The sequence below is a fragment of the Chrysoperla carnea genome, chromosome X (genome assembly GCF_905475395.1).
Source record: "Chrysoperla carnea chromosome X, inChrCarn1.1, whole genome shotgun sequence".
Taxonomy (NCBI): Eukaryota; Metazoa; Arthropoda; class Insecta; order Neuroptera; family Chrysopidae; genus Chrysoperla; species Chrysoperla carnea.
Genome location: NC_058342.1, coordinates 12,994,405 through 13,009,304, shown reverse-complemented (window position 1 = coordinate 13,009,304; position 14,900 = coordinate 12,994,405). Strand labels below are relative to the sequence as shown.

General features: G+C 32.5%; 1 protein-coding gene across 1 annotated transcript; it reads right to left on the bottom strand.

Annotated features, from left to right (window-relative positions):
• Positions 1–2,230: 2,230 nt before the first annotated feature.
• LOC123302374 lies at positions 2,231–14,513 on the bottom strand. The gene is made up of 4 exons (XM_044885285.1): positions 14,189–14,513; positions 6,363–6,846; positions 4,820–5,056; positions 2,231–2,318 (listed from the first exon to the last, which is right to left on the bottom strand). Exons 1-3 carry the CDS (start codon positions 14,511–14,513, stop codon positions 4,867–4,869), a joined length of 999 nt encoding a protein of 332 aa, XP_044741220.1. The 3' UTR covers positions 2,231–2,318; positions 4,820–4,866.
• Between the last annotated feature and the right edge of the window lie 387 nt (positions 14,514–14,900).

Genomic DNA, 14,900 nt, shown 5'->3' with positions numbered 1-14,900 from the left:
CAAGTCGTCATTTGATGTTAAAGCATTTTGCTTACATATTTCAGGAAAAATTGTACATAAATAGCTTTAAAAGCATAAAAATTATTAGCTATGCTGACCAGATTTTGGTGATGGCTTTTATTCATAACACAATTTAAAGATTCCTTAACGATTAAAGAAAAAAATAGAATACGTTAATGATCCCTTCGTTATAACTTATATTTATAATGTAGTTTAAAAATTCAACAAGTCCCCAACCATTTTCCCTGTATAATGCAAAACCAGTCTCATCCTGTTTGTTATTAGTGTAACTTATTTTAAAAAGGCTTCTAATTTTACTTATGCCCAACTGCAAATTTCAGCAAATATTTTAGCAGCATTCGTGAAAATTTTCACAATTTACTTCTAAACAAATGGAATGCACTGGCAAAATATCTCAAAATTGGGAAATTTGACGATACATTGGGCTTAAGAAATAGCATGGAAGCTTAGAATATGTACCTATAAGTGCCACGATTATATGATTATTTTTCCTATATTTTCAAGGTTAAAAAAAATTTTTCTCATTAAGAATTCATATTAGTATTTCGATATTGGTTTATTTCAATTCCCCATGCAAACAGCAAATTGATGCTTCACACTTTTATTTTCAAATTGCTTGTATGTTTCAATACCTTTATTTCATCAATCAATTTCCCAAAATTTGTTTCCGCTTTTTCAATATTTAGGGGCTTATTGGATTTTTGATGAGTTAAATCAATCTTGATCTCGGTCTTGCAAGAATTTTAAGACCAAAATTCCTATGAACTAAAATAAAAACCAAGCCCATATTCTCAGTTTCCTAAAATTGTTTTAGTCTAAACTGTTTTATCACCATTAAACATGAGTATTTGTAGAAATGGTCAGAAAAGGAAATTCTGCATTCATTATTATTATTATTATTTGAACTTATATTTTAAATTTAAAAACTTTCAAAGATTGAAGAAATATTAAAAGTTAAATTTTATTGTACGCCTAGACGAGACTAGTTGTTCTTTTTATTAGGCACTCTGATCGGTTTAAGTTTCAAAGGAGGTCAACATGTTTTATAGACATTTCCCAACTTTTAATACTATTGGATCGTAACATCATAATATGTATTGGGATTATAAACCAGTTATTTATATTTTAAGTATTCTACAATTTTATTTCAATCGAATTTACCTTAATAAACAAATAACTCATTACGACGAATGTCTTAAAAATAGAACTTCATTCCTATATTCGAGTTCTTAAATTTTCAAAACTTTGAAGTGACTGGAGAATTTTTTTTCTGGTACATTTTTTAGCTAAAATAGTATTCCTTTGCTAAAATGGTTTTCCTTCAAAGTTTTTGAAAAATAAAAAAGATGTAATGTAACAAAGTCAGCATTTATGATTAAGTAAAAAAATCATGAGCCTTGCTGCAAGACCAAGACTAGATATATAAAACAAGACTAAGACCTTCTAGTCTTGGTTTTGGTCTTGACCTTGCTCGTTAATGGACTTCCTAATCTACGAAATTATAATTATACTCACTATAATCAAAATTTCGTAAATGTGCTAATTTTTATGTTTTTAAAACCAATTTTTCCTGTATTATACGATGTGAAATCTCTTTAATTTTATTTAAATTCGGTTAAGTGCATTCTTAGAACTGACCCTGTGTTAGATAATATTACATATTTTTTTAAATATAATTTTGGATCACACTGAAATAATTCTAAACCAAATGACTACCAAGTATGAAATTTAGTTGACACCAAACTGTATTCATTACAAAATACTGCAGACGGCTTGCATCAGACTCTATCCACGAAAACCTTTGCTCCGCCAGCAGATGTCGGGTTTTTAAATTGTTGTGGATGAAAGTTCCGTTTTTTTTTTTATTTTATTTTTTATTTATAATAATTAACGATGCTAACTAATCTACCAGTATGCATTTTACTTCCGGTTAAAAGAGTTGAATATTCGTATTATGTAAAACTCTTTTGTTTTTCACACATCTAATTTAGCAAATCAACTCGTTTTTTTTTCATCGACCTCAAAAGCTTCATACTTCATATCATAAATACTTAAAAACACGCAGATTCTTGTTAGGTCGATACCTTTTTCTATTCGCTAACTTAATTTTTTTACTATAATGGTTTTTTTTTATTTTTTTTTTTTAAATAATTTTTAATTTTTATTTTTACCAAACATTTAATTATTTTATGTTAAGTATTTATCACATGTCGAGTAATAAACTTCGAGTTTTTGCTATTATGTTTTACACAGTGCATATTGTTAGATATCTTCTTTCCAGCATGTCGTAGTAGAGTCTGAAAATAGAAACCAAAATTTACGATACTGATGAGTTGTATGCATATGCATTTTTTAAAATAAGAATGCATACAATGGCTGTATTTTGCTGATAAAAATACTTGTGAGGATAATTTTCGCTATTGAAGGTGTGTAAAAATTGGCCAGGATATGAGTTTTTTACGAAAAAAAAATTATTTCCCTATTTTACCCAAGGGTTCATCCCGTTTTTCACTAATGCGCATGGTTAGATTTCATATAACACTATTTCAAACAGGTTTCTAATTAATTTCTAATGGCTAATTAATTTCTTATAGATAATGATACTTTCCTGGAACAAATTCAAGTAAACATCACCAGTTACGGTGTTCCGCTATAGACCTACTAGCAGTGGCGTGGCTCGCCTTGGAGGGGCCCCATATCAAAATTATTTGGGGTTGCCAAATGAAGGGTGAAGATTTGTCACAAAAGCAACAAAATTGCTTGCATTAAATTAAAAAAAAATATTTATTGATTATAATCACTTCCTCCTAGAAATTGAGCTAGCCTAACAATTCAAATTAAATATAGACTTTTCTTGCCCTTTATTCGGCAAATTGATTTATTGAATCAAATATAGCTGAAGACGATTTCAGTTTTTCTAAAATGCTTACGTAATGAATGAATGGCCCCTTAATAATTATACTAATTTTTGCTTGCATACGTAAGGGACAAGATACGGTGGTAACTACGCCCCTGGCTACTAGTTATAAAGCAAAATTTTTGGCCATCGACTCTTATTTTACTTTACAGTTACAGAAATATTTGGCTGGATGTATTTCGTTCTTCGTTTTTCCCACAAAGTTTGTTTTTCTATTTTTTTTCTCATTATGGATATAAATCAGTCAATTACGCAAACGATAATATACGGAGTGTCCCAAAAAAATGTATACACACTTTAATGCCTCATTTTTTGTAATTTATTTTTATTTTTATCTAGGTATAACCCTTTTAAAATAATGACTGATATTAGACTAGACTTTGAAAAACGGCTTAGAAGAGAGTTTCAGATAGATCCACCAAGGGATCACAATCGCGTCTATCAATCGTTATAATTCTAGCTACTGGGCACACCTTCCTTTTTTCCAGCTACTGGGCACCTTCCTTTAATCCTTTTTTTTACTAGGAGTTACAGTGTGATGTGGATTGTCAGCGTGGGGTTTAATTGGAACATTCATTTTTGATAACACTGTGACTGGTGCTGTTTACTTGAATTTTGTTGCATGAAAATATCATGCCAAGTATTCGCGGGCAGTTTTAGGATGAAGAGGACTATTCTTTTCAGCAAGATGGAGCACCTATCATCGTAATGTGGGAGTTTGTCACAATGAAAATTTGCAAACAGATGGATTGAATGCAAAGGTGCCATCGAACACCACTTACATGATAGTTCCATTGCTGGCGGAGTCTATTCATAACTATCCTTATATGTGTGACACATGACAATGTGTCTATGTACATAAGCTTGCATAAATGTGGACCAACGCGAACGACCAACACTGATGTACACAGATGAATTACTGTACGACGTGTACGTCAATTGTGATGTAAATAGATCTACACAAACGAACAAGTGTACATCTATTTAGATATAAATAGATCTATTATAATTAGAGCTGAAACGAATATCCGGTAGCTATCCAGTATCCGGTTGTTTTCACTATCCGGCCGGATACCAGATATTAATTTAACATCCGACCGAATTTCGGATAATAAATTTCAAAAAATTATCATTATTTTACATATCAGTTTATTTTAATAATCGCACGTCAAAAATGTTTGTTTTATTAATTATATAAGTACTCAAAATTAACAAATGGCATTGTGGGGAATGAATATCAAATTTTTCGGATTTTTGGTAAGAAAAGACGACTCCGCTTGGTTTCGTATGCCAAACCAGCTGCTAAAAATAGCCTTTCGCTTTAAACGCTACTGCCAGGTGCAGAAAGATAAATTCTAGCAAATCTTGACAACTGTGGGTACTAATTCAAATTAACTAACCACCAAACGTATGGGTCGTGATGGCGATCGATTCGAAATGTCTTTAAGAAAAAGTCAATCTCGTTAGCAATTGGATTTTGTTTTGATTGCAAGAATCACTGCTATTATCTTTTGCCACTTCATTGAAATGGTGTCAAAAAGTATCAAAAGCTTCACGTGTGAAGTTGGTTCCAGTTTCATCTTCTTCCATTTATTTAGCAGGCGATTAAGACGGTGATGATCTGTTACTGTTAGAAGAAGATTCAATCAAACATATACCAGTTTTCAAGCTTTCAAGTTAATTAATCAAGCACAAAACCTCGACGATACGTGAAATAGAACTACCGGGCCGAATATCCGGTAGCCGGATATCCGGCGCTCCGGCCCCTATCTTGCCAAATATCCGGTTTCCGTCCAAACCACTATCCGTTTCATCTCTAATTATAATCTCTTTTTTGCATTAAAAGAAATCTGTGTTGTAAAACAATAATTTATTTGTTACCTTATTTATATAATATATGACGACGAGTTTTATGACGATGGACATCGTCAAAGTAGATATGTACCAATCTCAGCCGCTTCACCTGCACAATTACCCGCATCATCTCCGCATTGCCTATATTCTCCGCGGCATCCTGAATGACTTGAAGCTCCAGGTAATAAATGTCGACCTTGACCAGTTGATCCAGGAGTTAGCATATCTACTCGTGTGCTTATTGAACCATCACTACAGGGGTATCTAAATCCAATTAAAATCTTAATGTAGCAAATTTATTCTAAATAAATTAGCAAATGTCGAATCCAATTAAAGTGCAGGAAAGTAAACTTATAGAATTAACTTAAGAATTGCATGTCTTTTATGCTGTAAGTTTTTGAAAAATGATACCGAAAAATATTTGACATTAATGGTTTCACAGATGCCACTGCCATGATCGAATTTTTCAATGTAATTGGCCAACATAATTGTTTCAATGGCACTTTTCGTGATAAGAAATAAAAGTGGATTTGCATGAAAGGTAATTGAGTTGCAGCACGAGGTTGCAAATTATGTTCTTTCATTTGAAAATTTTAGACAATCCGATATAGGTCGCCGACAATGATACTCATGTTATTTAAAACTAGAGTTAGGTAAAAAATGTTTAGATCTAAAACTTTGGATCCATCCAACCAGACAAAAGTTGTTCACAGAACCAATGATTAAAATCCCTCCCATGGAGAAAATCTCCACATAAATTTCCATTAACATTATAATCCTGTAAATACACCCATTCATGAAGTGCATTTCTACTGACTAGTCAGATATCTATGCATATTTTGAGCTCGGTACATTCCTTAACTTTATCTTTGAGTTAAATACTTCAAACAGAAAATCTGGATTTTAGCGAGGCTGTTGAACTGTTGATGCTGGGAAAAAAATTTTGTTTGAAAGAAGAGGAAACGCTAGAGTAGAGTTCAGAAAATTTGTAAAATCATGAGTGATATCTGTGATAAAAACTACATAGAATTGCGAAAGCTATGGTTCGCGTCATAACAGACTCAATGTTCTGTAGACAGATTCAGTGGACGATTATATATTTTTGAATCACCGCAATATTTTCAATTAAAGAAGAACAAAGATTTAAGACAAAATTCAGTTTTGGCGAAAACGCATTGCTGGGTGGTATGTCAAAAAATCACTCAAAGGCGGTATTTGCAATAAATGCGTTTCCAAATTTATTCTAAATGCTTTCCATTCTGACAATTTTGCCGTTTCATCTTTTCGTCGTCTCAAAGCATACCTTAGATCGACAAGATCTGAAGATCGGCTAAACGGTTTAGTCTCGCGTAAAATACATCGCGGTGTAGAGATTGATGCGCACAGTGTTTTGGACAAAAATTGCTCTGTGCCTTGCAGAATTCATTTGCCGAGTTGAAAATTGTGACTGAATATCACATTTTGACCTAATAAAATCCATTTTACTCGAAAAAAGAGTTTCTTGTTTTTATTGACTTTACTACTTTCCTGCGCCTTAAATGGCTGCCTCAGTATGTATAAAGGCGCGTACTTAAGATCATTAATATTTCTTGGCCTTCGATTCTGTCGTTTCGATAATTGAACTGGACTTCCACGACATGTACAATCACAATGCATTACACACAATGCAACCGATGTTGTTAACGTGATAACAAATGGAACTGCAAAATAATGTAGTATAATGGAGATATGTTCCTCTTGGTTGTAATGGGGTAACACAACAGTCCTATTCTCTCTTGAATAATAGCATGGAAATTCAACACCTTCTACACCGTATGTACTTGTAAAATTGGTGCAATGAATCATTGGCGGATAACCACATCCTTTTATATTCACCAATAGTACAGCTTCTTCAATAACAGATGGAACCGTTGAATGTGCTATTGATAATGTTGTATTCATATGTAATGAATCTAGCTTCCAACTAAGATTTTCATTTTGGATTTCTGAATATAACACATCTGGATCGTATGTAACATATATATGAGTGCAACGATACACATCACTTGTGCAACCTGAAACAGAAAAAGATAGTTTTTATAATTAAAAAAATTATTTCTTGAAATATTATGACTGGTATCGACATAGAATATCTTCATATACAGCAAATTCATTCAAGTGCGGATCTAGTCCTCAAAAAAGGTGATGAGTACGGCACAGTACCTGAAAATCCGTCAAATGCGAATCGGAGTATGAATACGCTCATGATCAATATAGTGCATTCCTACAAAGGAGATGTTTACAAAATATATGATGCCCTGACCAAGATTTTGACAGTGTATTTGTAAATTAATAAACTCGCAAAAACGATAGTTTATTCGCTCACAACAATTACAAAAGTAAATGTGCGTTTGTTTACACATCACAACGTTACATTTAGACTCTAAACTACTAAACCAATTTTAATTAAATTTTTTCAACTTCAAATAAAATAAACATCAGTATATATTGTACATTAAATAATTTTATTTAGGTTCTTTACTTAAAAAATAAATTCAAGCGTTCGTTTATTTCCGCGAAAGCGATTTCCAGATGTTTGGGAAAGGAATCCCGAATAATTTTTGTCCCATTGAGGTACACAATCAAGATTTTACCCCGTAAAGTGTAGAAAGCGATCTCTGCGGTAGCTAGGCTGGCTAGAAGAGTTACGCTACAAATCTTGGTCGCATGCTTCCATGAGATGAGCTACCGATTCTGGCATGGCGAAATTTTGTTCACATTCGGTTTTCCATTTTCCCATCCACAGTCGTTATTCATTTATGATAGTTCATTCACTATCATTAATGAATCTCCGGTACATCTGAACCACTTTTTTCACTGCCTGGATATTGATATTCAAGTACGTGGCACCCACATTGATTTCCGAAGATACTCTTCTACCGATTTCGCTAGGATTTTTTTCCGATTTTTGGAATCTACATGCTTTGAAACGAATTTTTAAACAAATAAAAAATGTTTCCCTCAAAAATTATCATATGGGGGGTTTATTATAAAATTAGAAACAATAGAAAACTAAAGATATTCATTTTTTTTTTAAATTTTATCAAATCATAAGTCTATTTAGGTGATGGGCATACCCATCATGCCCATATGGGTGGATCCGCCAATGTATTCATTCAGTAAATTTTAGGACGAAATTTTTTTTGTGAATTTTATAAACCGCTCATTAAAGTTTCAGAAAATTTATGTAGTTAAGTAGCAAAGTGGATAGGTTATCCCTACACCTTTTTGGGAGAGTACAAATACACTTTATACTCCATTGACCTAAAAATTGGTATACGTAAACTCTGTTACTTAAATCCAAAGTTGACAGAAGTATTTCTTCTTAAATTGAGCTTCCAAAATATTGCATTCTTAAGTTAAAAAATTGAATAATTATCTTTTAATTTTAACCAGAAGTGAACACAACTATGTTTTGTAACGAACTATATTTTATTCTGTTGGTACATACATTTTTATATAAGAACATTCTATCTTACAAAATTACGTCATATGTATTACCATACTATTGATAATAGAACCAATAAGTAATAATAGATGGCATCACATGTATTATATTTTGTTACTTATTTCAACATTCCCACTTAACAAAATAAAACTATTATTAATTATCTGCAAAAACTTTGCATTGACTTTTTGGTTCTATTTACTTAAACCTAACATTTCAATAAATTTATAGTGCTTGACTGCACTTAATCCTTTTGTAAATAAATCAGCTGGCATTTCTGACGTTGGCAAATATTCCAAACGAATAATATTATTATTTATATGTTGTCTAAAAAAATGAAAACGAATATCAATGTGTTTTGATCTTTTATGTAAACAGCTATTATTTGCCAATTTCTGTGCTGACTGATTATCATTAAAAATAGTTATTACATAATATTCTTTAGTTATTTCATATTGTAAATTTCTTAAATATATGGCCTCTTTACAACTATCAGCTATACTCATGTATTCTGCCTCTGTGCTTGATAAAGCGACAGTAACCTGCTTCCTAGTTTCCCATGATACAGCTCCTCCACATAAGGTAAAGAAAAAACCTGTATATGAACGTCTATCTAATACATTGCTAGCCCAATCGGCATCAACATAGGCTTGTATTTTAGAATTACCATTAGCAGTATATCTGAGGCAGAAACTTTTAGTTGAATTTAAATATTTTAAAATTCTTTTAGCATAAGCCCAATGTTCATTACTGTAACAATTGTTAAATTGACTTAAATAATTAACCGCAAAAACTATATCTGGCCTGGTAAGTACTGCCAAATACATCAAACAACCAATCAACTGTTGATAAGGTAATTGAGTGTTACAGTGTTCACTTTTATTTAAATTCAACTTAGCTTCAATAGGTGTATGTGTAACTTTACAATTCTGAATATTGAATTTTTGTGACAATTTTTCAATATATTGTTCTTGATCCAAAGTTACACTACCATTTTCTTTATCTACATGAATTCTCATGCCTAAACATTGTTTAACACTACCTAAATCTTTTATTTTAAATATAGACGACAAATCTTTCTTAATTTTGTCAGTTTCTGATACATTATTTGAGAAAATTAAGAAATCGTCAACATATAGAGCAATAAATATTTTAATTGAATTATTTATTTTAATATATAAACATGGTTCAACTTGAGACCTTTTAAAACCTACTGATTCTAAAAAACTATCTACTCTTTGGTACCAGGCTCTTGAAGATTGCTTTAAACCATAGATGGCCTTTTTTAATTTAAGTACTTTATTATTATCATTACATTCAAAACCTATTGGCATTTTCATATAAACTTTTTCTTTTAAAAAGCCATTTAAGAAAGCAGTCTTCACGTCTAGATGAGTTACATCAAGATTCATCTGAGCCGCCAAAGCTAAAAATAATCTTAATGATGAATGTCTTAACACAGGTGAAAAAGTTTCATCAAAGTCAATACCTGGCTTTTGAAGAAAGCCTTTTGCAACTAACCTCGCACGATGTGTTATATTATTATCACTATCTATCTTGCGTTTGAACACCCATTTGCATGGCACAACTGTATTATTCACTGGTGAGTCCACAACTTCCCAGGCTTCATTTTCTTCAAATGAATTTAATTCATCGTTCATAGCCTGTATCCACTGAGCACTTTCTGGTCCATTTATAGCATCTTCAAGAGTTATATCACCACATTCAATTTCACTACTTGCACTAGTAAAACAGTATCGTTTCGGTTTTTTATGCACACGGCGTACTCTAGACACTATAGGAAGATTCACTTGTTGCTCTTGTTGTACTGGAAGATTCACTTGCTGCTCATGCTGTTCTGGAAGATTCTGTTGCTCTTGCTGCTCTGTAACTGTAGTAGAAGATTGAGATTCTGGTTTTACCTCCACCTTTGATGCATCATCGTGGTTTCCCACTGCTTCTGATATTTCTGTTTTCATAACAAAATCTTGCTGAGATTCGGTTATGTTTATAGGCATTTCTGTAGCTGTGGAACCATTCCCCTCCTCAATCACGACGATATCTCTACTAGTTGTTATAGAGTTATTGTTGGGATTGTATACTCTATAGCCTTTTACATTATCTGAATAGCCGACTAAGATACATTGGGTTGCTTTTTTATCCCACTTAAGTCTCTTCTCTTTCGGTATGTGGACCATTATTTTACTGCCGAATATGCGTAAATGACTAACATCTGGCTTATTTCCTGTCCACACTTCAAATGGTGTTCTATTGCCTAGACCTGATGCTATTGACCTGTTTCTTAAATACACTGCAGTATTCACTGCCTCTGCCCAAAAACGTTTGGTTAAACATGCATCGAACAATAGACATTTGGCCTTTTCTACGATTGTACGATTTAGCCGTTCACTCATTCCATTTTGTTCAGGAGTATATGGGTTTGTCTTTTGGTGCAATATTCCTGCTTCTTTTAAAAAATTGTCAAATTGCTTATTGCAAAATTCCGACCCATTATCAGTCCTAAAAATTTTTATTTTTTTACCTGTTTGATTCTCTGCCATATTTTTAAATGCTTTAAAATTATTTAGTACTTCATCTTTTGTTTTTAAAAAATAAACAAAGATCATTTTGCTTTTATCGTCCACAAATAATAGAAAATATTTAGATTTTCCAATTGATTCAGTTTCCATGGGACCACAAATATCTGCATGTACAGTCTGAAGAAACTCTTTACTTCTGTTACCAATATGTGTAAATGGTAATCTTGATTGTTTTCCTTCGCAACATACTACACAGTTTGTTTTGTTTACTTGGGATTTATCTGTATATGACATTCCTGTTACTGCACCATCTCTCATTTTTTCAAGATCGGTGCTATTTAAATGCGCAAATCTACGATGCCATATACGTCCGGATACTGGTGTAAACAAACAGTCTACTTGTTTTACATTTAACTTGTAAACACCATCCATACAGTCTGCTGTTGCGATCAGTTCGTTTCTTTGGTTATAAATCAGGCAACGATTGTCATTAAAAATTACCTTATTTCTCTTCTTAATAAGTTGACTCACTGAAAGTAAGTTTGTAGCAAGGTTTGGCACGTATAACACTTCTGTGACAGGTATATCATATTCTGTGTTGTTAACTATTGTTGTTATTTGTGTATCACCACAACAATTCACAGAAATCATTGATTTGTCAGCAATGACAATCTCGTCAACAAGTGGCTGATTTGACACATTTTTAAGCCATTGTTTTCTTGCTGTCATATGCATGCTGGCGCCTGAATCAATGTACCAATCTGTAGTTTTAAATTTACTGCTTAGAAAAATAGCGCTAAATGCATTTGATTGATTTTTCTTTTCTGTAAATTTACACTGATTTTTGTAATGCCCTTCCTTTTTACATCTATAGCATTTAATGTTTGATTTTGACGTTTCTGGCGTACTGACGTTAGCTATGTTTGCATTTCTATTCATTCGGTTTCCTTCATATTTCTTGGGCTGCCATTTTTTACCAGCAAATGCGCTCTGGGTACTTCCGCTGTTGATTTCATTTGAATCATCCATATCTATAAGCTTCGACTTGATTGAATCAGCCGTTATATCTATACCGGAATGTTCAATGGCCATGATCATCGGTGAGAATTTCTCGGGTAATCCTGCTAAAAGTAGCGACCCAACCCACTCTTCATTTATTGTGAAACCAGTATTATTCAATCGCTGGCTTGTTTCCACTATTGCGGTCACATATTGTGCCATGGACACGCAATTTTCACGTCGTATTGAAATCAGATTTCGCAATAATCCAATTCTTCTAGTAAAACCGTTATCATCAAACATTTTTCGTAGCTTCGCCCATAGTCCTGATGCCGTTGTTTCATTTTTAATATGCACGTATAAACCTGGTTCTATTGTAAGAATAATTTTTGCACGTGCTTTGGCATCGGTTGCCTCATCATTTTGTCTCAAACATTTTTCCATGCCTTCTAGAACGAGAAAGTTTTCAACTGCAAACGCCCATTCTTCATAATTTTCTCTTCCTTTGAGTTTCGTAATACTTGTTATCACGTTTCCCGACATGTTTTCACTTTGAAATTTTCCAACAAAATTTTAGCCAAAATTTTAACACAAATGGATTTATTTAGAAAATTTAAAATGAATTAACACTATTTAAAAATATTTTACTGGAAGATGTATGAAATATTTTAAGATTTCTTTTAATTATGAACATGTGGATTACTTTTTATATAACGCAGTACTTGAACACGTGAGGCCCATAACCTCTTAGAAGTGAACACAACTATGTTTTGTAACGAACTATATTTTATTCTGTTGGTACATACATTTTTATATAAGAACATTCTATCTTACAAAATTACGTCATATGTATTACCATACTATTGATAATAGAACCAATAAGTAATAATAGATGGCATCACATGTATTATATTTTGTTACTTATTTCAACACTAACCGCTTGAAGTTAACATGGTAATAGGATGAACATAATTATAAATGTACTACACTTGTCGAAATATCGAATATGCAGCTTCGGTATTGTTAGGCATACATTTACGGAGAATTATGATTTATACCTTATTCGCTCCGTGCATGAGTTTAATTTCGGGGAGCTACCATATTAACGACAAACTAGTTTATTAAAATAAAATGGTATGAATGGACTATCGTATAGGTCTATGGATTGTATAAATGATTTACATTGAAAATACTATTTTCTAACAAATTTAAATTTAAAAAATATTATTTACCCAATGACGTCACTTATTTTCACAATTTCTAATGCAACAAGTTTAATTAATTCTTTTTTTTTCAATAACTTTAATTTGACATTGACTGTACCATTTACATATAAAAAATTGAAAATTAACGGTATTTAAAAAAAAAAGAATGATTTATTGCAAATTTTATAAGATATCAGCGCTTTGATCGATTTAGCTGACCCCTCGCCCTAACCTACCATGCTCCCCGACAATAGTATACAATCCATACATGTGTACAATAATAAGCAATATTAATAGCACAAGTATACAATATATTCAATTATTCATAGCAATACCAAAATTGAATATTCGAGAAGTATCTATGACAATCTTCATGGTGATTTTTTTCATAGTTTCATTTAAGTTCAAAATTTGAATTGCTTAGAATTAACAGACACAATTCGTTTTAGAATGCAATATTTTGCAAACGGATCCATTCAGGAAAAAAAATTTTTGGTAACTTTTGGATTAAGTTTTTTAGGTTAATCGAAAAAAAAAGTGAACTTGCCCCCTCCCCAAGCAGTGGGAATAACCTGACCACTATGCAGCCCGGCAACATGGGTTTTCAGAAATTTCATTGAAGGAGTCAATTTTTATTGACTTCTTAAAAAAGCCTTGTAGTATCACAAGCCCAGCACTTGTGATATTACAAGACAAATATGGTTTGAGTATAATCACCGGCGTGCTGAAGATCTTATACATCTTCAGAAGACCTACAAAAGCAAAGTCGTTGCGTTGCATCTGACACTGGCTATTCTAGGAGATGACACAGTTTGGAGGAGGAGGAAATGATGTCTCATCTTCTCTGCCACTGACAGCTCTTGCCTTGACGACATGTATTCCTTTTATTCAGCCTTTTTTGCGGCCACTCCAACCTAAAGTCCGTTGATGTTAAAGTGTTCTTAAACAGCTCCAAATGGTTCATCGAGCAGTGGTCGGGCATGGGCCAACATTCTTTTTTGGTACCATAACAGACCCTATGGTCTGAAGTTGTCTCACCCCAAGACATTCACACTAACCTAACCTAACCTAAAAAAACTTAACTAAATAAATTTGTTCCTAAGTTTTTCGAGCTCGTGCCTCGTTACGACCTACACTAATATTTTTACTATTATTCTTGACTCACCTTCACGACATGAATTCCACGAACAATTTAATAAACCAGTTAAATCTTCTCGCCGAGACGTAATACATGTAACTGGTTCTTGTACAAAATCGGCAACTAATGTTGATAATGCTGGATCTACATACAATGGTACGAGAAACAGCAATGATGAGCCAGACAATACAGAAAATAATACTAATAATGCAGTTGTATAAAACCAAGCTTGTTCACGTAATGATTTTTCGGTGGATTTTATAGTACGTTTTGGTTGTGTTAAAACTTGAAGTTGACGTTTTCGAAGTTCTCCTTGTTCATCGAGGAGTAATTCTGAACTACTGCTTCTCATAACGATGTAGTATAAAATTTAACTTGTACTCAACAATTTCTGAAAAAAAGTTGTATATTAAAATTTTTAATTTGTCATAAATGTCAATATTTCATCGTATCGAAAAAAATTTACAAAATTTATCTATTAACAAGTGAAAAAAAAAACGATTGAATGAGTTAACTGTTGAAATACCAAGTATAGGCTGTCTTGAATAGCAGTTCCGTCTTTGCCATAAGGGCACACGGGACACGTGCCCAGGACACAACATATTCGTTTACATAAAAAAAAGAGAAGCTCATTTTTAGTTTAGTTTTACAAATAATAAACATTTTTACAAATAATCGTCGTTAAAATTTCCAAATTATAAATCAGAAACCAAATTGGATTGCTAAATATCGATATCTA

Coding starts and splice junctions, on each gene's coding strand:
- LOC123302374 (XM_044885285.1), bottom strand. CDS start 14,513: ATGAGAAGCAGTAGTTCAGAATTACTCCTCGATGAACAAGGAGAACTT. Junction 6,847..14,188: donor GTGGAATTCATGTCGTGAAG/GTGAGTCAAGAA, acceptor TTTCTGTTTCAG/GTTGCACAAGTGATGTGTAT. Junction 5,057..6,362: donor AGAAATATTAATGATCTTAA/GTACGCGCCTTT, acceptor AATTGGATTTAG/ATACCCCTGTAGTGATGGTT.